The 22667-nt window shown below is 53.6% G+C and overlaps 1 protein-coding gene across 1 annotated transcript; it reads left to right on the top strand.

Annotated features, from left to right (window-relative positions):
- Adgrd2 (adhesion G protein-coupled receptor D2) lies at positions 1 to 22312 on the top strand. Its single transcript, XM_078044990.1, has 18 exons — positions 1 to 268; positions 4510 to 4722; positions 5009 to 5650; positions 6023 to 6121; positions 6469 to 6554; positions 6823 to 7104; positions 7980 to 8091; positions 8735 to 8869; positions 9758 to 9881; positions 10224 to 10329; positions 11713 to 11715; positions 17932 to 18084; positions 19498 to 19601; positions 19814 to 19916; positions 20188 to 20341; positions 20973 to 21106; positions 21184 to 21299; positions 22069 to 22312. The coding sequence occupies exons 1-18, from the start codon at positions 1 to 3 to the stop codon at positions 22226 to 22228; spliced, it is 2994 nt and encodes a 997-aa protein (XP_077901116.1). The 3' UTR covers positions 22229 to 22312.
- Positions 22313 to 22667: the final 355 nt, after the last annotated feature.

Here is a 22667-nt window from a genome sequence, read left to right on the forward strand (position 1 = left end):
ATGGATGGTCCCCGGCTGGCATCTGGACAGTGCGTGGGCTCTGGGGAGGACGTCCCAAGCCCGCCTCCACTGAGATCCTTGTGCATTTGGCCATCTCCAGGAGGAACGCCTGTGAAATGTGACCCCGTGGAAGGGAAGGAGCTGGGCTGGGGGGCCCGGACAGGCATCCTGCCTGGAAGGCCAAGCCTGTTACTTAGGCTCCAGGGAGAGCTTTGGGATGGAGCCAACAGGCACGATCAGAGGGCATTGAAGGAGATCGGCAGACAAGGTCAATTTAAACCCTACCCCAGCCCCAGGGAAAAGAGCAGTGGGTAAAAAAGACCCAGAGTACATCCCATCCTTGCTGTGTGACCTTCACGGATCCCGTTGTCTCTCTGGGCTCAGTTTGCAGATCTGTAAAATGGACACTCAAGAACCCCTGCCTTGGAGATAGTGCAAGTGTGGTGTATGTTTTGCATTACTGTGATGAAAGACCCAAGGCAATCTACTTTATAAAGGAAAATGGCTTATTTTGGCTCAAGTCCTGGAGGTCCACAGCTAAACAGTCTCACCTGGCAATGGTCTTCTTGCTGGCAGACTCCGAAGGTGGCCCAGAGCATCACGAGGAGAGAGAGAGTGGGGCATGAGTGTGCGCATCCACAGCCTCTGGTCTCTCTCTTATAAAGCCGCCAGGATGCAATCGGAGCTCCATCCTGATGACCTTATCTAATCCTAATCCCCTCCCGGCGGCCCCACCAGAAACACCTGGTTGGACTGAATGTCCACTCTTAGTACTTCACAATGGACGTTAAACGTCAACACACGAACCTTCAGGGGGCACTCAGACCAAATCTACCCTTCACACTGGTTCTGGAAACTTGGACTTCGTGTGAAGTGGGCAGGTCACAAACAGGAGAGCCAAGTCCTGCATTCATTCTGCTGGTCCAGAGAGCTGGAAATCTCAGAGCTCTGCCACCAATAGGGGCCCCTCGTCCCCTAATTTTTTTTTTTTTTAGAGAGAGTGAGAGGAGAGAGAGAGAGAGAGAGAGAGAGAGAGAGAGAGAGAGAGAGAGAGAGAGAGAGAATTTTAATATTTATTTTTTAGTTATCGGCAGACACAACATCTTTGTTTGTATGTGGTGCCGAGGATCGAACCCGGGCCGCACGCATGCCAGGCAAGCGCACTACCGCTTGAGCCACATCCCCAGCCCCTCTCCCCTAATTTTCACTTTGAAAAGTTTCAATCCTGGGCAACAGCTGAGAAACTAGCACACTGAACACCAACACATAGCTCACTTTGAGTCCCTTCCTTCTTTTAAGAATAAACCATCAGAACATGGCAAATTTAATATCCTCTGTATTTTACCCTCAAAAAGGGGAAAATGACAACTGATGCCAGCAAACTACACTAAAAATATTTGGGGGCCTCCGCTGGGGCTCAGTGGTAGCGCACTTGCCTGCGAGACACACACACACACACACACACACACACACACTTTAACGTCAAGTTGATGGAATGCTGAAGGGACTGTGTGCCTGGCACCACGTGGTGCAAACAATGGGCTTTGGACATGTGAAGTTGATGTCATTTCCATCTCACTTCGAATCCCTGAGCTATGCTCCATTTATCATCCACACGTGACAGGTGAGGAAACTGAGGCTTAGAGAAGTGAGGTGGCAGTGCCTCAAGTCAGAGACAATATGAACCTGGGGCGTGGGACCCCAAAACTTTGATAAGCCCTGGGGTCACCCAACTTGAGTTCCTTCCCAGCTGGGCATCTCTGCTGCTGAGGCCAGCAAGGGTGCCCCAGCATCCCCCCAAGCTCTGGCTTCCCTCTGCCCCCTCGGTCCTGGCTGTGCCCCCTCCGCTGCCCCAGGCCCTCTCTCCTCCCTGCCTTAGGTTTGGAGCGGCCTGATGAAGACCCGGAGACCAGGATTCCAGGCAAGACTCTGCCAATGGCCCCGAGTTTATTTTGGACCCAGGTCTCACAAAGTGGCCCTTACTAATCGGGTGACTTTACTTGAGTGTTGGGGAAGGTACCGATGACAGGCTGCGTCCATCGCTAAGGAGTCTCCCCACCCCCACCCCCGGAGGGCGGGTCTCGGGCTGGGCCGAGGGGCGGGGTCTCCCAGCCCACTTGGGTGGGGGGGGACAGGCGGGGGACAGGCGGGGCCGAGGCGGGAGCCACACTCGCAGACCAGACCTTGAGGAGCCCTGGCGCCCAGCGAAGCGGTGAGAAACGGGGCTGGGAACTGGGAGGAACCAGCGGGTGAGGGAGGCTCCTGCCCCAGGCCACCGGCCTAGGAGGGTTCCCCAATGGCCCTTCGCAGAGAGGGGACGAGCAGGGTGGCCAGATTTCGCACCTCTCTCAGGGGTCAGTGTGTGGTGAGCAAGGACAGCGGCAGGACCCAGGAAGCGTGAAGCGGGGAGTGGGCATCTCCTGAGCCCCTGCGACTGAGCCCCTACCGTGCCCCAGACCAGATGAGGCACCAACCGGACTCCTGCAATCCCAGCCCTCCTTGCCGCTGTGGCCTGGGACAGGAGGACGCAGATGCAATTTAAAAGCAGGGAAAGTGACAATCAATTGGTGCTTTTCAGAGTCAGAAAAAGGGGGGCCCTCAAGTTCTGCGCTGGGGGGCGTTTGATTTCCATGTTACAGACTTTCTCTGGAAGAGAAGAAAGGGTATGAATTGTCCCTGGTAGTGGCTCCAGACTCCCAGAAAGCATGAGGCCAGCTGGCAGGACTGTTTTCTGAGACCCATTTGTGCATGGCCAGGACTGGGGCAGAGACCCTGGAGGCTCTTCTCCCTCTGCAGAGCCCCCAACTTGCCAGGAGTGACTCCCGAATCCCCATGATTAGGGTGTGCACATCTTAGTACCCTGCGGGCTGTGGCGGATCTGCCCCCAGTTCTGGTGGCTGAAGTGACTGAACCCTGATCTTGAAGGAGGTGCTGCTGAGATAGAGGGAGGCAAGTCCAGATTCCAGGAAGGGGGTGGGGGATGGACAAAGGTCTGGAGAAAGGATGCACTTTGGGGAGCAAGGTGAAAGGGGGCCGTGAGGGGATGCCTTGAATGTCAAACTGGGAACCCCAGAGAACACAGGTTCTGAGCTCCCTGCTTCCCCCTGCAGGACCCCTGAGCTGATCCTACCCCTTTCTGGCCAGTGGAAGGCTCCTGCCCTCCCCAGCTCACCAGGGCTACCGTTCCCAGCTTCCTTCCTGAGAGGACTCCTGGAGACCATCCCTTTGTGTGCAAGCAAATGTCATCCCTAGTGGATGGGCCACAGGGGTGGGCTCCATTCCCACTGGTTGGCTTCCAGCCCAGTGGGGTCTGGGAACCAAACAAAGGGTGCCCTGACCTGCAAGAGCCAGGGAGTGGCGAGGCAGGGTGCAAAGCTAATTTCATCTGTGTGTGTTTTCCTTTCTCAGTCCACATTGGCCAGGTCTGTGATCCCAACTGTCCCTCATCTTTTCCTACTGGAATCAGAATGGCCCTCTGGTGTTACTGCCTCTTCTGTCTTCTGGTATCTGAGCTTCTGTGGGGAGGAGAGTTTGGGGGAGGAGGTCAAAAGGGACGCAAAGCTGTAGGGTTTCACACCATGAAGTCACTATAAAGGTTACACAGGGGCTGGGGTTGTGACTCAGCGGTACAGCACTCACCTAGCATGTGAGAGGCCCTGGGTTCGATCCTCAGCACCACATAAAAATAAATAAATAAAATAAAGGCATTGTGTCCAACTATACTAAACAAATAAATATTTTTTTAAAAAAAGTTTCACAAGATAAGCCCCTGGCACAGAAATAAAATAAAAGCACCCAGTAGGACTGGTGTTGTGGCTCAGTGGTAGAGCACTTGCCTAGCATGTGCGAGGCAATCCCCACAACACACACACACACACACACACACACACACACTAGGTGGCATGCCTCTCACATTCAATCAGCTTGTTTATGCCTGGTAAGGGGGAAAGGCTCAGGGCAGTGAAGTGCCCTGCCCAAGACCAGCAGCACAGCCTGCAACTTCCACTGCTCCCCCTGAAGCACACAGTAGGGATTCAATAATTGCACACAGGCAGTGGGGTGGCTGTTCCAGCTCCCACCTGTCTTCTCTCTCAGATCAGGAGTCTCTCTGGGACCTGTTCTAACTCCCCAGGTGAAACAAGGCGCCCTTGGGTGGCAGGTTGGTAAGAGAGATCACCCCCTGAAGCCCCTCCCCCAGGAACTGCCCGTGATCCCAGTGGCACTTGCCTGGAACTCCAAGGAAGGGAGGAGAGGGTATTTAGTTCAGACCCCAGTACCAAGAACTGGGCGGAATGCTTCACTCCTGACCATCTCATTCCCGTTGTGCAGATTTGGAGAGCCACTGCAGGGGAAGGACACAGGTCATAGAGCATGGCCTGGGGCCAGGGAAGCCCCATCTGATAGGCCAGCAAGACTCCTGCCCCAGTGTCCTTCACCCTACCCATCCCCCAGAGTGTGAGATGCCCACAAAATGCTCTCTCTCGTCCCCTCTGTCCGCTCCCCTTCCAGCTTCGCAGGCCCCTGGTGAGGTGGTGGAGATTTCAGATGGGGTGTGCAAGTTTCCAAAGCAGCGGCTGAGCTGGTGGCAAGCCCAAGAGTCTTGTGAGCAGCGGTTTGGCCACCTGCCAATGGGGCCCCCAGATGGGGTTCTTGCTTCGCGGCTTCGTGACCCAGTCTGGTTGGGCCAAAGAGAAATCTCCCTGCGGAGGCCCCCACGGAGGAGTGAGTGTGGACCCAGGGCCCGGGGGAGGGGAAGAGAGCTTTGGTGACATTGAGAGATAGGAGCTCACGGTGACTTTTGAAATGAACTTGGAGCAACATCTCCATATTTCCTCGCTGTGGACTGAAGTAGCGGTTGACCCAGGCTGGGGAGTTAGAAGCCCCGTTTCTTTCTTCCAGCGGCAGGGATGCACCCCAGATCTCATGAAGGGCCCCGCAGCTGGGGGATGCAGGACCCTGTGGGCAGCTGGGAAATTGAGGTCGCGGCCCTCATGTCCCCCCTCTCAAGGCGAGCGCACCACCGCGGCGCTGGTGTTCGGCGAGAAGACGGCGGACAGGGCGGCGCGGCTGCGGACGCCCCTGCCAGCTCTGGAGGCGCTGACGGCGTGCGCGCACTTGCAGTGGGACAGCAGCTCGCCCGAAGTGGCCGCGATCTTCTCCCTCGCCGCCCCCGCGCTGGCCAACGCGCTGCAGCTGCGGGCCTTCGCCGAGCCGGGCGGCGCGGTGCGGGCGGCGCTGGTGGTACGCGGGCACCACGCTCCCTTTCTCGCAGCCTTTCGCGCCGACGGCCGCTGGCACCACGTGTGCGCGACATGGGAGCAGCGCGGGGGTCGCTGGGCGCTGTTTGCTGACGGGCGGCGGCGCGCCACGGCGCGAGGACTGGGCGCGGACCACCCGGTGCCGCCCGGTGGCATCCTGGTGCTGGGCCAGGATCAGGACTCCCCGGGCGGCGGCTTCTCGGCGCGCGACGCCTTCAGCGGCAACCTCACCGACTTCCACCTGTGGGCCCGGGTGCTGAGCCCCGCGCAGCTGCACCGCGCACGCGCCTGCGACCCGCCTCCCGACGGCCTGCTCTTCGTCTGGGACCCTGGCTCCCTGGACATCACACCCTCACTGCTGCCGCCCGTTCCGACGCGCCTTCCCTGCCCGGGTGCGCACCGCTGCCCCCGGCTGCCAGGCCCCGCCCTTTCTGCTGGCTCAACCCCCTGCCACCTGGCTGGTTCTGGGCCCGCCCCCTAACTCAGAGACCCCTGCCCTTCTGATTGCGTGATCCAGCTCACCCTCTGCCAACCCCGCCCTGGCTCAACTCTGGCCACTCCCTTATGCACCCGTGGGCATCCGCAGAGTCCCAGTAGCCAGATTGTGTGGGTTCACCTGGCGTCTCACGTCTCCCCCTAACCCCAGAGCAGTGCATCCTGACTCCAGGTCAGGTGTGCAGGCATCTTGGAGGCCGGCACCTGTGGGTGGTCACAGATTATAGGAAGCTAGGATATGGTTTTGACACCTCCCCTACTCTGGCCAGTGCCCTCAGAAGAGTGCCCCACGTGGAACCCAGAACCCCCCACCGAGGGCTCGGAGCTCTGCTTGCAGCCGCTGCTCTTCCTCTGCTGCTACCAGAAAGGTGCGCCCTAGCTATGCCCCTGGGCTCTCATGAAGCTAGTGGGAACAGGAGGAGCTAGTGACCAGAAGAGTGTGGGATTCTTTGAGTTTCAGGGCCTCCTCTTAGTCTAGACTACAGGGCAGCGGGATCAAACAGACCTGGGGGTGAATCCCAGTTGTGCGACCTTAGGCAAAAGATTTTTGCCATTCTGTGCCTCAGTTTCCCTACCTGGCACACAGTGTGTGAGGCTTCAGACACACAGCTGTGGATCTCCTCTTCCCCCGCCCCTGGGTGGGGGTTATTGAGCAGCTGGCACCTCTGGGCAGGGGAGTTGCCCAGGGCCCAGCCTGGCATCTGCCTGTTTGCAGAGACCTATCAGCAGCTGCAGGATGTCCGGTTGTGGCCAGGACAGGATGTTATCAGCAAAGTCAATGCTTTGGCCAAGGCCATTGTGGTGAGCTTCTCCTAAGAAGGTTGGAGAGCCTGTGGGCACTGTGGGTCACCTCACACTTCAATTGCCTCACCTGTAAGGGGACACCCACTGTTCCTCAGAATTAAGGCTCCTCACGCTCCCTATTTTATAGCCTTGAAAAAAAAAAGCTGAAAACTTATGACAAGTTAGAACTGCACCCTCCAAAAAGACCCTGGAAAAGCCCAAGTGTGGCCCCTAGGGGATCCCTTGTGACAGCCAGACAGGCAATAACTGGCTTCTCTAACCACAGCTCCTCCCAGACCCCCTCTCTGAAGCCCCTGAGGCCCTGACCCTGGACAAGGCCTCCAGGTTCCTGGGCCTTCTGGACAGAGTCCTGGTGGAGGAGACCACTCCACTGGGGCCGGCTGCACTGCTGGCTGTCCTGCACTTCCTGAAGAGGGTGACAGCCCTTGGGGCTGGGGAGCCAGAGCCCTTGACAGGGCCCTGGGAACAGCTGGGCAGGGGCGTCGTGTCTGTGGCCAGCCGGATCCTGGAGAAGCAGATGGCTGGAGCGTGGCTGTCCCTCAGTGAGGTGAGGCTGCAGGGCTGGCCAGGGGCCTGGGCTCTGGTTCTGCCCTTGCTAGCAGGTTGTTGTGTAGTCTTAGGCTCAAGTGGGCACCCAGTTTTAGGCTCCATCTCCCCAACCCTTGGGAGAAGCTCCTCTTTTTCATCTACTATATAAGCTGAACTTCCACTTGAAGGACAGTGTCTGTATTTTAAAATCATTAAGAGCCACTAGTCAATAAGGGCTTTCCCCATATCCAAGAATCTGCTTACCGCCACAAGTGGCAGGTCCTCCGTGCTGAGTGGTCCGACCATCTTGTCTGCCGAAACAGCAAACACTCTGGAGAACAGGAAAGATGCCATCTGGTTGGAGAGGCGGATGGATACCTCATCCTGGCAAAAATGGCCATAGGCCTGGGAGTGACTGACCCAGAGAAGAGAGGAAGCCAGAGCTCATGGACATTGCCTGCCAATCTCTGGGGCTCAAGGAGCACATGTGGTCCCCCTGTGGCCTCAGAGGATGGAATTAGGACCAGGGTGTGGGGTTAGGGTGGAAATGGCATGACCCAGGAGGCTGGCTCCATAGAATGAGTCCCCTGGACCTATAATGAGCCCCCCATTCGGGGAAGCATTCAAGCCCACCTTGATTAGGGGTTGGAGGCACTGAGGTAGATGGAGAAGAGACGGAGGCTGGAAAATGGGGGTCCTCACTCCTGCCTTGCTCAGGCAGTGAAGAGGAGTTACTGGTGAACACGTGACTTGCCCACCTCCCTCTCCTGCTCTCTCCCCTCTCTGAGAAGAGCAGGGCCGCCTCTCAGAACACTGAGCCTGGTATCCCCAGGTCAGGGCTGGTGGCAGTGGGTGTGGGATGTGAGAAGGAATTGAGCTGTGGCTTCCTGCCAGGTGGTCGGTGGACCTATGGCCCTGGTGGCGAGCATGCAGCGCCTGGCACCCCTGCTGAGTACCGTGCTGACCTCTGAGCAGCCCCGAATGTCCATCCAGCACCATCATGCAGGTGAGCCTGCTGCCCACCCTCCCCCTGGGCTTAGAGGACCCTCCTCTGCCTGCTCCCTGGGAGCTCTCCTCCCTGACAGACACTGCGTTCTGTTTTCCTGCCTTTGCCCGAGCTGCAGCCTCCATCCAAAATGCCTTTTCTCCCAGAAAACTCCTATGCGTTCTTCAGAACCCAGCTGGAGCATCAAGTGCTCTAGGAAGCCTTTCCTAGTTTGAGTTCCTCTGGATGGTTCCTCCCTCCTCTGTTTCCCCAGCATCTTGAACGTGTCTCTCCTTGCATTTGTGGTTATTATAAGATTGTCCCCTCTGCCTGATACCCCCTGAGTGTCAGGGCTGTTTCTGAGCCATCTCTGCCTCGGGCCCAGGTCCACAGTCTGAGTGTCAATCGAGTGGGGGCACACCTAGAGTGGACCTTCAGGCACCAACTTGTCCCCCAGGTACCCAGTGTCTTGTGGCGCTCACTGGTATTCAGGTCCCGTCTCCCAGGGAACTCCCCCTTCTCAGCGACCTCTCTCCTGGACTTGGAGAAATCCGATTTACCTGGGAAAAATGGCCGAGCCTCTCTGAGATGGAATGGTGGCAGGGCAGCTTGTCAGAAAGACCTCATTCCAATGGGGACAGCCACCAGCCCCGTTTGATCCTAGGCCTGGAGGTGCGGAGCCTACACCTGAGGGAGGCCAGCGCTGGGGGCTACGTATTCACAATGCCTGGGGGGCATCCAGAGGGGCCCGGCCACATCCACATTCCCGCAGGTGAAGTGAGGCGGCTCATCGGGAAAGGTGGGTGAGAGGAGGGGTGGCTGGGTCCTGCGGGGGTCCCCCCAGACCTCAGTTCTGATGTTGTCAGCCATGCTACTTGGAATGAGTTACCTCATCTGTGGTGACCCTATTAGCTGGGAGTGGTGGCGCAATGCCTGTAGTCCCAGCGGCTCAGGAGGCCAGCCTGGGACACTCAGCGAGACTTTGTCTCAAAATACAAAATAAAAAGGGCTGTGGTAAAGCACCCCTGGGTTCAATACCCAGTACCAAAAAGGAGGAGGAGGAGGAGGAGGAGGAGGAGGAGGAAGAGGAGGAGGAGGAGGAGGAGGAAGAGGAGGAGGAGGAGGGGGAGGGGGAGGAGGGGGAGGGGGAGGAGGAGGAAGAGGAGGAGGAGGAGGAGGAGGAGGAGGAGGAGGAGGAGGAGGGGAGGAGGAGGAGGAGGAGGAGGGGGAGGAGGAGGAAGAGGAGGAGGAGGAGGAGGAGGCGGCGGCGGCAGCAGTGGCAGTGGTGGGGGCTGGTGCAACATGGCTCACCCCACACCTGTGGTCCTTGCCTGGTGGGTTGTTATGAGGGTGAAAGCATCTCCCACATCATAGGGTCAAATGAATCTCCTCCACTGACCCTACACATTTTTTCTCAGAGGTGGATGGTCAAGGAAGCCCCCCACCCTTAGTCCCACAAAGGGGCAAAGATTAGGGCAAGGGACAAAGGGATTTGGAGCTGCAAGGCTAGGTGCATGGCTATGGCTATTCTCTGTCACTTGTTAGCTAAGTGATCTTAGGGAAGTCATTTAACCCCTTTGAGCCTCAGTTTCCCTATCTGTAAAGTGGGAAGAGCACTACACTCAAAGCCAGCCGGTGCTTGCTCAGTCACCAGGCCGGGGCTTGGGTCCCCTTCCCACTCAGCCAGGCCTCTCTGGAGTCACCATGATCCACAGCTGGTTCACCTCCAGTGTCTTCCAGTACGCCCTGGGGGTGCCTGCCCTGAAACCCCAGGCCTCTGACAGCTCAGAGGAGGCCGACAGGATGCAGAGGTGAGTGGGCCCCACCCAGCAGGCTGCCAGAGGGCTGTGTTCTCTTCACAGGGGAGGCCAGTCCTCCGTCCCACCCAGAGTCCCCTTCTGGTGGGCAGATCTTGGCAGGCCAGGGTCCCTTTCCTATCCCCACCCTCTGGGCCTGCTGGCTCACCCCATATCTGAGGTCCTGTCTTCTGTGCTGAGACACAGAAGGAACAGGGCTCACCAGCGAGTCCCCAGGGAAGACTGGAACCCAACACCCCAAGACCCAGCACAGGGCTTTCCCAGATGTTTGGACACACATCTGGGCATGACCTCTCCCTGCTACCACCACCCCTAAAGGCTCCCTTTCTCCCACAGGTTCCTGAGCACACAGGTGGGGTCAGCCATCCTCTCCTCCGAGGTGTGGGACGCTGTCGGGGAGGTCAGCACGGCTGTGACCTTCCACCTGCAGCACCAGGCCCAGGTACTGGTGGTCCTTCTGGGGAAAAGCCCCAGGCATGCTTGCTCCAGTTCTCCACCCAGCCCCCCAATATTGTTCACTGGACGACCAAGGTCTAGACACACCCAAGAAACAATATTCCCCCCGGGAACGGTCCCCGCCGTCCTCAAGGGAATGGGAAGGGAAGCCGAGGATGGTGAGCTCTCTACCTGCCGGCCGCCTCCGATAAGCAGCGTTCATTCCACCCTCCAGCTGCTTCCTGTGGCCCTCGGGAGAGGCCATGTGATTGGCCTCAGCCTTAAATGGCAGGTGGGGTTCATTCCAGAGCTGTGTAACTTGAAGAACCAAATCACGCTGGTCAGCCACTGAAGCGTGTGCACGGGTGACGTTCAGGGTCTTCCCTGCAGTGTGCATCGTGGGAATGAAAACAGACCCCTCTGGGGGTGCAGCTCAGTGGTAGGGTGCTTGCTTGCCAGGCACGAGGCCCTGGGTTCCACCCTCAGCACCACAGAGAACAAGCCACCTCCTATGTCAATCTGTAGTGCACCGCTTAGAAAGCCCCAGGGAGCTGCCCACAGGACTGGTCGGCCGGCGTGACATAAAGAGCGAGGTATTCCTCTATTAGCTGACACAGAAAGATCTCCAAAACTTGTCTTTTGATTTTATCACATGTAATTTCCAGACATCTACTTCTCCCTTTTGAAATATCAGAATATTTCAGAGAAAGCTTTCGTCTCCCTTGCTTACAACCAGTAATTCTGGACGCACACATTCCACAGTTTACTGTTTTTGCATACCCTCCCAAGACTTTTGAGCAATCAGTTTGATTAAAGTGTCCGTCGTCCCTTAGCATCCATGAGGAACTGGTTCTATGACCCCCTCGATGATGTATCAAAATCCAAGAATGGGGGCTGGGGTTGTGGCTCAGTGGTAAAGTGCTTGCCTGGCACGTGGGAGGCACTGGGTTTGATCCTCAGCACCACATTAAAAATAAACAAAAAATAAAACAAAGGTATTGTGCCATCTACAACTAAAAAAATTTTTTTTAATCCAAGGAAGCTCAAGCTGAAATAATAGTTGCAATAACCGACATAAATCCTTTCATACACTTTAAATCACTTCTAGATTATTTGTAATACCTAATACAATGTCACTGCTACATAAATGGTTGTTATTATAGTGTATAGTTTAGGAAATAATGACAAGAAAAAAGTCATGTTCAGTACAGATGCAATTAAAAAATATTTTCCATACACAGTTGAACCTGAGGATACAGAGGCTGGAGGGTATAGAGCATGCAATCTGACAAACCTTGACCTCTGTGTGTTTCCCTGTACCACTACCCCAGTCAAGGTACACAACACTTCCAACTTCCCAAAAGGCTTCTTTGGGACTCTCTTGTGCCAGTCAGTTGTCCATACCAGGATGTCACTGCTCTGCTTTCCATGACCATGGATCATGACTGCCTTTGCTGGAGCTTCATACAATGCAATCACTGTATGCGTTGAGGTCTGGATTCTCTTGCTCTCCTTTTTACTGCTGAGTCGTATTCCACCACACTGGCATATTAGCATTTGTTTTTCCGTTTGAGCTCTTGTCCGTGAATCTGCTATAAGGACTCACATACAGGTCTTTTTTGCAAACATGAGATTTCTTTCTATTGGGTACATTCCAGAAAGCCAGCTTGCTGGGTTGCATGATAAACACATCTTAACCTGCTAAGAGACTGTCAACCTGTTGTGCCCAGTGTTTGTGCCATTCATGTTCCCATCAGCAACATGAAAGTTCCATTTGTTCCACTTCTTGGCCAGCATCTTTTCTTCCCCTTCTTCCTTTCTTCTTTCTGTGGTCCTGGGGGTTGAACCCAGGGGTGCTCTACCGTTGAGTCATACCCCCAACCCTTTTTGCTTTTTATTTTGAGACAAGATCTTACTAAGTTGCCCAGTCTGGCCTCAAACTTGCAATCCTCCTGCCTCAGCTTCCTGAGTCGATAGGATTACTGCGCCCAACCTGTCAGCCTTCTTCCTGGTTATATATTGATACCTCATTATGTTTTAAGATTGCAATTCCTTGAAGACCAAAGATTTTGAGCATCTTTTCATAGACATGTTGAGCATTCATATATCTTTTGTTAAATGTATGTTCAAATCTTTTGTTCTGTTATCAAATTATAAGATTTCTTTATATATTCTGGATATAAATCCTTTTTCAGATATGTGTTTTGTGAATATTTCTCCTAGTATACAGCTTGTCCCCCTCCCCTTTTTTTGGTACCAGGGATTGAACCCAGAGTCACTCGACTACTGAACCACATCCCCAGCCCTATTTTGTATTTTATTTAGAGACAGGGTCTCACTGAGCTGCTTAGTGCCTTGCTTTTGCTGAGGCTGGCTTTGAACTTGTGATCCTCCTGCCTCAGCTTCCCGAGCTACAGGCATTACAGGAGTGTGCCACCACACCCAGCTTCATGCTTTTGTATTCTAAGAAAGCATTGCTAATCCTCATTGTAGCTTCTATATGCAGGTCTTTTGTTTCAGTTAATTTCTGTTTATTAAGCAAGTTAAGGATCAAAGTTTATGTCTCCCTTATGGATATCCAGTTCCATAGAAAAGATAGAAAAGATTCTATCCCCTATTGATTATCTTGACATCTTTGTTGAAAATAGATTGTCCAGATATGTGTATATTATTTCTATGCTCCTTATTTTGTTCCATTGACCGTATGTCTGTCCCTGCACTAATCCCATACTGTCCTGATTAATGAGTCTGTAGAATAAATTACAGTCAGGTAATAGAAGCCCTTCAACTTTTTATTTTTTTCAAATTTGCTTTGGCTATCCTAAGATGTTTACACTTCCAAAAAAATATTAGAATTGGCTTGTCATTATTGATGGAAAAAAATCTTTTGGGATTTTTGACTGAGATTTCATTGAATCCATATTATTGAGTTGAGAGAACTGGTATCTTAGTAATGAGTCTTCTGATTCATGATCAGGGCTTAACCCTCTATTTATTTAGGTTAAATTTCTCTCAGCATTGATATACAGTTTCAAGTGTGCAGCTCTTGAAGATATCTTGTTAAATATATCCCAAAGTATTTCATATTTTTACATGTGAATTGTTTTCTTAATTTTATTTTATTTATTCATTCATTCATTTGTTCATTGTTCAGTGCTGGGGATCAAGCCTGGAGCCTTCCAAATGCTAGGCAGGTGCTATACTACCGCACCTCCTTGATTTAATTTTAACTTAATTTAATTGTAAATTAATTTTAAAATTAAAATTTAATTTTAAAAGTTTCATTTTTTGTAGTTGTAGATGGAAAGAATGCCTTTATTTTATTTGAGACAAGATCTTGCTAAGTTGCCCAGTGGTACTGAGGATCAAACCCAGTGCCTCATGCATGCTAGGCAAGTACTCTGCCACTGAGCTACAGCCTCAGCCCTAAAATTTATTTTTAAATCCTTCATTGCTAGTATATAGAACACAATTGCTTTATATAGGAATACAATTGGCACAATGACATTGTACCCTGAAACCTTGCTGAATTCACTTTGCCTTTCTAGTAGCTATCTTCTAGAGTCCTTGGAATTTTTTATATTGATCTTGTTGTCTGCAAAGATAGTTTTGTTTTCCCCTTTCCAATCTATGTCATTTTCCTTTTCTTGTCCTATTGCAATGGCAATAATTTCTAGTTCAGTGTTAATAACAGTAGTGAGGTCAGGATCCCTGTGTTGTTCCCCATCATAGAGGCATAGCATCCAGTCTTTCACCATGTAAGTGTGATGTTAGCTCTGAGGTTTTATAGATGCCCTTTATTGGACTAATTTCTCTGCTTTTCTGGCTTGCTGAGAATTTTTATCAGGAATGGTTCTGAATTTTGTCAAATGCTTTTCCCACTTTGACATGATCCCATGGTTTTCTCTTTTATTATGTTAACGCAGTAAATTGCATCAGTTGATTTTCAAATGTTAAGCCTATCTTGGATTCCTGGGATCAACTCCCCCTAGTTATGGTGTATTATCCTCTGAATAATTGTTGGATTAAATTTCTAATATTTTGTTAATGATTTTTGGGTTTATGTTCATGAATAATGTGTTCTGTAGTTTACTATAATATGATTGTTGTCAATCATAGTTACCTTACTATGCTACATAAAACATTAGATTTTCTAGTATTCCTATCCACCTATACTCCTACCCAACTATCCTCCTGTACCTGCTAACCATCTTCAAAGGACTAACTTTTGAGATTATATTTATGTATTTTATTAATATGACTTAAAAATAAAATATCCTCATTGTGGCAAGTTTGGGAAATGTAGAAAAGGATAAAGAAGACTAAACATGATTAACTAAACACTATTACTCAGATATAACCAATATGAACATTTTGGTGTATTTACCTTTAATCTTTATCTGGGCATACAACACAATTATTATTATTATTTTTTTTTTTGGTTGTCAATGGACCTTTATTTTATTTATTTGTATGTGGTGCTGAGGATCAAACCCAGTGCCTCACACATGCTAGGCAAGCGCTCTGCCACTGAGCCCTAGCCCCAGCCCACAACACAATTACTTTTTTTTTTTTTATGAAATTGTGCATATGACCGAATTGCATTTCTTTTTTTTTTAATATTTTATTTATTTTTTAGTTTTCGGCGGACACAACATCTTTGTATGTGGTGCTGAGGATCGAACCCGGGCCGCACGCATGCCAGGCGAGCACGCTACCGCTTGAGCCACATCCCCAGCCCCACAATTACTTTTTAAAGGTGAAAAAAATATATACTTAGAATCAGCCAGCTGGACTCAGTTTAGATGACCCCATTTTGTTGGTGACATCCAGAGCATGTCATCATCAGGAGCTGGTTGAACACACACCTTATCAGGCCGGCCTGACCAGGATGTTGACCTTGGCCACATCCTTGTCACAGAGCTTCACCTCCATCTGGCGCTCGCTGGCCTTGACATTCACAGTGCGCACAGTGTCTGTAGTCTTCTCTCGTCCTCGAAGAAGGCTCCCTGGTCAGGGCAGCTTGAGGCTGCATGGTGATCAAGTTGGGTCCTCGGGCGAGCGCTCTTCTGAGGATGTCAGCTGTCGCCAGAGCGGCAGCGTCTTAGGCTGCCAAAAGATGTGCACCTCTCTTTTGTGCCCGGGGATACCTTGCGGCACTGCCTTCTTGGCCTTCAGAGTGTGACTGTCTTTGCCTTGGAGAGGGAGGAGCGCCCTTCTCCACCTCAGACGCCATCTTAGTGAAAAGGTCCACTATGAATATTTCTTTCCTTTTGCAAAACCAAGGACCTTGCTCTCTCAACAGAGCCAGCCAGCGGTTGTGGGTTGGTTTGTCATTCTCTGCAGCTGTTTTCTGCATTGTCTCAGTCACAGGTGGCCCTTCACCGACCTGTCACTTGCTGCTCAATCCTCGCATGGGGAGGCCTGGGCTGTTGTGGGCTCAGAACCCACAACCACTCTCTTCTGCAGGGAATGGTCCAGAGTGAGCATGATCCTCCCCTAAGCCCAGGAGCCCTGCCCCACCCTGCACACATCTTCTCTCATAGTCAGTTTGATTCTGGTGACTGCTTCCTGGTGTGAGGGCATGAGACACAGATAGTCTTGTCCTTTATTTAAAAAAATATTTATTTTTTAGTTGTAGCTGGACACAACACCTTTATTTCACTTGTTTATTTTTGTATGTGGTGCTGAGGATCAAACCCAGGGTCTCCCACGTGCGAGGCGAGTGCTCTACGGCTGAGCCACAACCCCAGCCCAAGTCTTGTGACTTTTGAGTGCACAGCTACGTTTATATTTCAGTTTGCACCCCTTGAAAATGCCACCAGTCATACAATAAGAACCCATTTTTGAAAGTATAGGGTGGCTTGATTTGTGTTCTTGGTCCAGGGAAAAATACTATGAATGGATACACAGGACGAGACTTTAGCCAAGTCAACCCAGGAAACAGTAAGTTCTCTGGAGCCTTCATCACAAAGTGGGAAAAGGGCCATTGATCAAGCCGAGGCCCAGTCTCAGCTCCATGCCGAATGATCTGGAGCAAACTAAGCCCCCTCTCTGAGCCTTGGTTTCCTCATCTGAAATGACATATTCTTATCCTATCTCCTAGGTTGCTGTGACAATCAAATACAATAAAGGACATGAAAGTGCTTGGCAAAACACCAAGTGAGGTGACATTGCTGTTACCTTTCCCAGTCAGGACAAACAGCCCAAGTCCCAAGCAGACTGCCCTTACTGCTTGGACTAGGGTTAATACTAGAGGCTGCCTGATCGCTTTTTACTGCTTATTGACATCTTATAAAATCTATATTGTTGCCAGGCCTGGTGGCACACGCCTGAATCCCGGCTACTTAGGAGGCTGAGGCAGGAGGATTACAAATTTAAGGCTAGTCTCAGCCACTTAACGAGACTTTGTCTCAAAAAATAAAAGGGTTAAACCCTTGAGTTCAACCCCCAGTAGTGCCAAAAAAGAAAGAAAAAAAAATAACTATATTGTTGTCCTTGTTCAATTTCACAAGAGCTAACATGTTCATTATAATGCATTCGAGATCTGACCACCGTTAGATCAGCTGTGTGTTTTCACAGGACGCACAGCTTAATTCTGTCCCAAGGTGGCCTCATGACACCGAGCTGCATCATGTTCTGCAACTTTTTCTTAACTGAACAACAAATCATGGAGGTCTTTCTGCATCAATAAATAGAGACGCCTTGATCTGACAGTCACGGAGCACCCTGGGAGGGAGGAGTCACCGGTGTGACCTGCTCCCCAGGATGGCCGCCGTGCCTTCCCTTCTGCCCTGCACCAGTGTTCCTCTCCACACTGGACAGCCCTTGGTCCCCAAAACACAGAGTCCTCAGCATCTGCTGTCCCGCTCCATCCTTCTGGCCTCGCCCTCCTGACACACTTGGGCCCTGTGCCCCACACGTGTTCATGCATGGCCCGTCCCTGTGTCCTGTCCAGGCCTTCCCTCAGAAGCTGGTGGAGCCCGTCTGTGCTTTCTGGAACTTCAGCATCAGGTGAGTGTCCACTTCCACATTTTTAAAATACAGTCTTAAAAAAAAGAGAGAGAAAGAAAAAGACATCTACTCTGCTTGCAAATTAGGCAGGACCCAAGTGTAATTGGGGCCTCCAAAAACTGCCTTGTGGGGAGATTCCAGGCCCCACCCAGCTCCAGGGCAAGCTGGGGCAGGAGAATGCGTTTCCCAGCGGGTAGTGAGCTCCCCCTTGTGGAAGGTGTGGGAGGGAGGCCACACTCACCCTGTGAGGTGCCAAGGAGACTTGTCTGTTAAATGAGTGTCAGACTTGGGGCCAGGCCCAAGGTCACTGAGAAGAGAGGAGGCTGCAAGGATTAGCACCAAGATCCCGTGCTGGACCTTTACCTGAGGGAGTGGAAGCAGTGACACCTGCTTGGTCATTAGGGTGATCCCTGGTCTCAGCCTGTCCCCTACCCTCCCTGAGATGGTTAAGCACATTCGGTTAAGGCCCAGGGGGGGCAGTGGTAGGTCACAGTCACACAGCCAGCTAAGGGCAGGGCAGCAATGGACCCCAGGCTCTGGGAGGCTCTCCTCTGCCTGCTCCCTGAGGCCCCCCATGTCCACTGGGTCTCAACAGCCCTCTGTTCCCTCCCCACCCCCAAGCCCACACACAGGGGGTTCCTGGGCCACCGCGGGCTGCTCCGTGCTCTCCCTGTACCAGGACTCCACTGCCTGCTTCTGCAACCACAGCACCAGCTTCGCTGTCCTGTTGCAGGTGTACGACATCCAGGTGAGTGCAGGGGGGAGGGGCAGCAGGGGTCTTAAAGGATGAACAGGAATGACGCAGAAGGGCAGGGGGAGGGGTCCCAAGCACAGGGAGGAGGGGACCCCCACTGGACAGAGGGAGGAAGGCAGGTCAAAGACCAAAGTCTGGCTGGGCCCAGTGGCGAACGCCTGGAATCCCAGAGCCTCAGGAGGCTGAGGCAGGGGGATCGCAAGTTCAAAGCCAGCCTCAGCAATGGAGAGGCACTAAGCAACTCAGTGAGACCCGTCTCTAAATAAAATACAAAATAAGGTATGGGATGTGGCTCTGTGGTGGAGTGCCCCTGAGTTCAATCCCCAGTACCAAAAAACCAAAACCAAAACAAAAAGTCTGGACCACTGGGAATGGGGGGCTTGGCCCTGAGAGGGAACAGGTGGGTAAGGGATGGGAGTGGCCTGTGGGTTCGAAGGGGTTTGGGTCTGGTGTTCAGTCGAGTGTCTCTGCTGGAGATGCAGAGCCAGAGGGCAAAGCCAGGGGCCTTGGCGAGGCGGAAGTAAGAGGAGGCTCCGCCAAGAGAGGCCCGAGTCCCTGAATGCCAGCGGGACAGGTTGGGGAGACCAAACTCCAGACCGAGAGGCTGGGCTCCATGGAGCTGGAAAGGACTCCAGGGTCACTTGCTAGGAGGTCAAGTTGGACAGGGCTGGAGCCTCTGGGAGGCCGGGTCACTTGGAGTTTTGGGAATACCCTAGAAAGACATCATCAAACACATTTTTTTTTCCTATAAAAACACAGCTTGGACATTTCTCCATGTCGCAAACAACCCATCCACAGCCCTGTTTCTTTCTTTATTACAGGGGTACATACCGTGGGGGTTGTTGCTACATATTTGAACATACACACCAACATAACAACATAATGGGGCCAGTGTCACTCCAGCTCTCCCCCTTCCCTCCCCCTCTCACCCCTTGGTCCCTTTCCTCTACTGACGTCCCTTAGATTTCCGTGGGACCCGCCCCCACCTTTCTTTACCTCTCTAGCTTCTGCACAGGAGAGAAAACCTGCAACCCTTGATCTTCTGAGTCTGACTTACTTCACGTGACATGATGGTGTCCAGTTCCATCCATTTTCCTGAAAAATGACATAATTTTCCTTATGCCACAGCCCATTCCTAGTGACCATCCCGCGGTACCCATGGCGAGTTGTCTCTCCTGTGGAGTCCCCCCCTCCCCGTGGGCACGTCAGCTGCTTCCAGCTCAGCGCTCTCCACGCTGGCGGACCTGGGCGTATGGGGCCAGGATGGAGAACCAGCAGGAGAGGAGCGTGTGCACATGCTCACTTATTAAGGGCCTACTGTGTGCAAGCCTGGACCTTGAAGGCTGGTGCTGGGAGAGTTTGTTCTCGGTCTGGTGGCAACAGTGTCCTTTCTGTCCCTCTCCACAGAGAGGCCCCGAGGAGGAGTCACTTCTGAGGACCCTCTCGTTTGCGGGCTGTGGCGTGTCCCTGTGTGCCCTTGCTACCACCTTCTTGCTCTTCCTGGCAGCTGGGTGAGGACAGCTCATGGGCCTGCACGGCCTCTCAGTCCATTCCTCTTCCCAGTGGCCTTGGTGGGAGGTCTCCCCTTGGGGCCTGCTGGGTCCCAGGCACAGCCGCCTTCTCTGCTCCATGAGCCCAGCCCTAGGGGACCTGGCAGGATGGGGTCTGAGAGCACTTGGGGACTGTTGTGCTGTCCTTGTTACCAACTCCTCTGCCTATCCAGGGTCCCCAAGTCAGAGAGGACCACAGTCCACAAGAACCTCACCTTCTCCCTGGCCTCTGCTGAGGGCTTCCTCATGGCCAGTGAGTGGGCAAAGGACAACAAGGTGGGCAGACAGCAGATGGACTTGCAAGGGCCCAGGGAAGCAACTAGGGCCCTTTCTGGATTGTCCCCCGCCCTTGACATCTTCAGCTGGCTGCATTCCCCTGGGGAAGAGCTGGCCCAGAGAGGAAAGGTCCTGGGTGGTGGGGCCCAAGGCCTGCCTGGGGCCCTCACCCACTGGCCCCTGTTTGGGTTGTCATGCCAGGCACGAGCGTGGGACCCAGGGTGGGCTGTGCCAGAGCTGACCTCACTGGGGACACTCCACCCTGCCACAGGTGGCATGTGTGGCTGTCACAGCTGCCATGCACTTTCTCTTTTTGGTGGCATTCTCCTGGATGCTGGTGGAGGGGCTGCTGCTATGGAACAAGGTGGTAGCCGTGAGCATGCGCCCAGGTCCCAGGATGAGGCTCTACTATGTCATAGGCTGGGGTGAGACCCCCACTCTCCACTCTTGCTCTGTTCTTCCCAGCTGAGCCCCCACACAGCCTCTGTTGCCACTCAACACCACCTCATGCCCAGTACCACCTAGGCCCATCTCCACCTGGTGCCTGCCACCACCCAGCACCCAGCACCACTCAGCACCCAGCTCCCCACACCACTCAGCACCCAGCACCACTCAGTAAAGGATCTCTGATAAGAGCTCAGTTTTCTCAGTTCTCTACCCTACCCCAGTTCCTCTTTTATATATATGGACCTTTATGTGGTGCTGAGAATCGAACCCAGCGCCTCACTCAGGCTAGACAAGCGCTCTACTACTGAGCCACAACCCCAGCGCCCCTGCTCCTCTTAATCCTCCTCCACCTCAACAACCTCAGCTTCCACCTCCAGCCCTGCCCCCAATCCACAACCTGCACCAACTCCCAGACCTAAGCCTTCAACCCGATCTCAGCTTCCCCACTCCCAAAATACTCACGGCTCCAATGCCACCCCAACAGTGCCAGCCCCTAGCCCTGCTCCCCAGTCTCCCCAGGGTCCCCAGGCAGTTGCTACCAGGGCTGTGGCTGCTGCTTGGGGGTAAGAGCTGTACCCTGCAGAGAAGACCCACTCCTCCTTTCCCTAGGCATGCCCGTGGTCATCGTGGCCATCACCCTGGCCCTGAGATCCCATGACTATGTGGCCGCCGGACACTGCTGGCTTGATGTGCACGCAGACACCATCTGGGCCTTCGCGGGGCCGGTGCTCCTCGTGCTGATGGTGAGCTGGGGGGGTGTGAAGGGCGGGCCGCGTTCGGGATGAGAGGACCCCTTCTCCCACTGACGCCAGGTCTCCAGGCCAACACCTACATCCTGTTCCGCGTGGTGATGGTCACCGTGTCCAGCGCCCGCCGCCGTGCCCGCATGCTGAGCCCGCAGCCTGGCCTGCGGCAGCAGATCAAAATACAGATGTGGTGAGGCCCAGCTTGGGAAGGTGGCGGGACAAGCAGAGCCGCCCGAGGCCCACTGGTGTGAGCATGTGTGTGCATCCTGGGGGTGTGGCTGTGTGGGTGTGAGGAGTGCCCGCAGGTATGCACACGTGTCCTTGCTTACGTGTCACACACACCCATGCATGTCATGTGAGGATGGCCATCGATCCAGAGTGACTCAGTGGGACACCAGCCACTGCCATGGGGCTCCCTGTCTGCAGAAGGCACTGATAGCCTTCTAGGGACAAGATGAGGGACCCCAGAATCAGACAACCCCCAGAAGTTCAGGGTGAGGTTCTGGATCCCCACCCCTGTCAAGAACCCCATCACTCTCCCTGCTGGGAAGGGGCCCCTGCCTTCTTCCGCTCCCCTTTCTCCACCAAGGGCAGGCAGCCAAGTCAGGGAGACCCCAAAAAGCCCAGAGCCCGAGGTCTTCCTGGAGAGAGAAAGGGGAAGCCCTTTGGACTCTGTGCACCTGTCCCCTGCCCAGGTCTCCTTCTGGGTACCTGCCCCCATTTGTTCAAACCAGGTTTGGTTCTGGGACCCTCTCTCTCCAGTGTCACCATCTGTTCTTCATGCCGCCTCTGGGTATTTGGTAAGGGGCAGCAGAGTCCATAAGGTTCTAGCTACCCCCAAGTCCTCCCTGGGCTGTGGTCCCTGTCTGCATGTCCCACCTCTCTCCAGGCACTTCTCAGGTGCCACCCTCCCTGAAGGGAGTGCCCCAGCCCCCTCAGCCCTGCCCACTGTCCCACAGGGCCACAGTGAAACCGGTACTGGTCCTTCTGCCCATCCTGGGCCTAACTTGGCTGGTCGGCATCCTGGTGCATCTCAGCCCGGCCTGGGCCTACGTTGCTGTGGGCCTCAATTCCTTCCAGGTACCTCTAGGCTCTGGCCCATCCAGACTGGGGCTCTGACACTCAGGAACCCAGAGGGAACACCTGGTTTGTCAGGCAGGGAGCAGCCCTGGGGCCTGATTCCAGAGTGTGGCTTCTCAACCACTGGGGTGGTCAGGCATGACCACAGAGGGGCCCAGGCATGCTCCTGGGGAGGGTGCCCTGCCCCAGTCACTCACCCACCTGTGCCCTGTGCCGGCCTTCTACTTGTTCCCTTGGAACTCAAATTTGGGGAAGACAGCCAAGATCCAGAATCGGAACTGACATGTTGGTGGGGGCTGAGGCAGGGAGGGGTGGGGGTGCTAGCCCCCTTGTCCTCTCCCCTGGGCCTTGGGACTCCACCACCTGCCAGGCAGGAGTGGAGAGGGAGAGGACAGAAAGGGGACACTGCTAGGGGTCGGTGGGGGCCACACCCAGGGGCACCCTGCATTGCACACTCCTGACTCCAGAGTGGCCACAT

Source organism: Ictidomys tridecemlineatus, chromosome 4, assembly GCF_052094955.1.
Source record: "Ictidomys tridecemlineatus isolate mIctTri1 chromosome 4, mIctTri1.hap1, whole genome shotgun sequence".
Classification (NCBI taxonomy): domain Eukaryota; kingdom Metazoa; phylum Chordata; class Mammalia; order Rodentia; family Sciuridae; genus Ictidomys; species Ictidomys tridecemlineatus.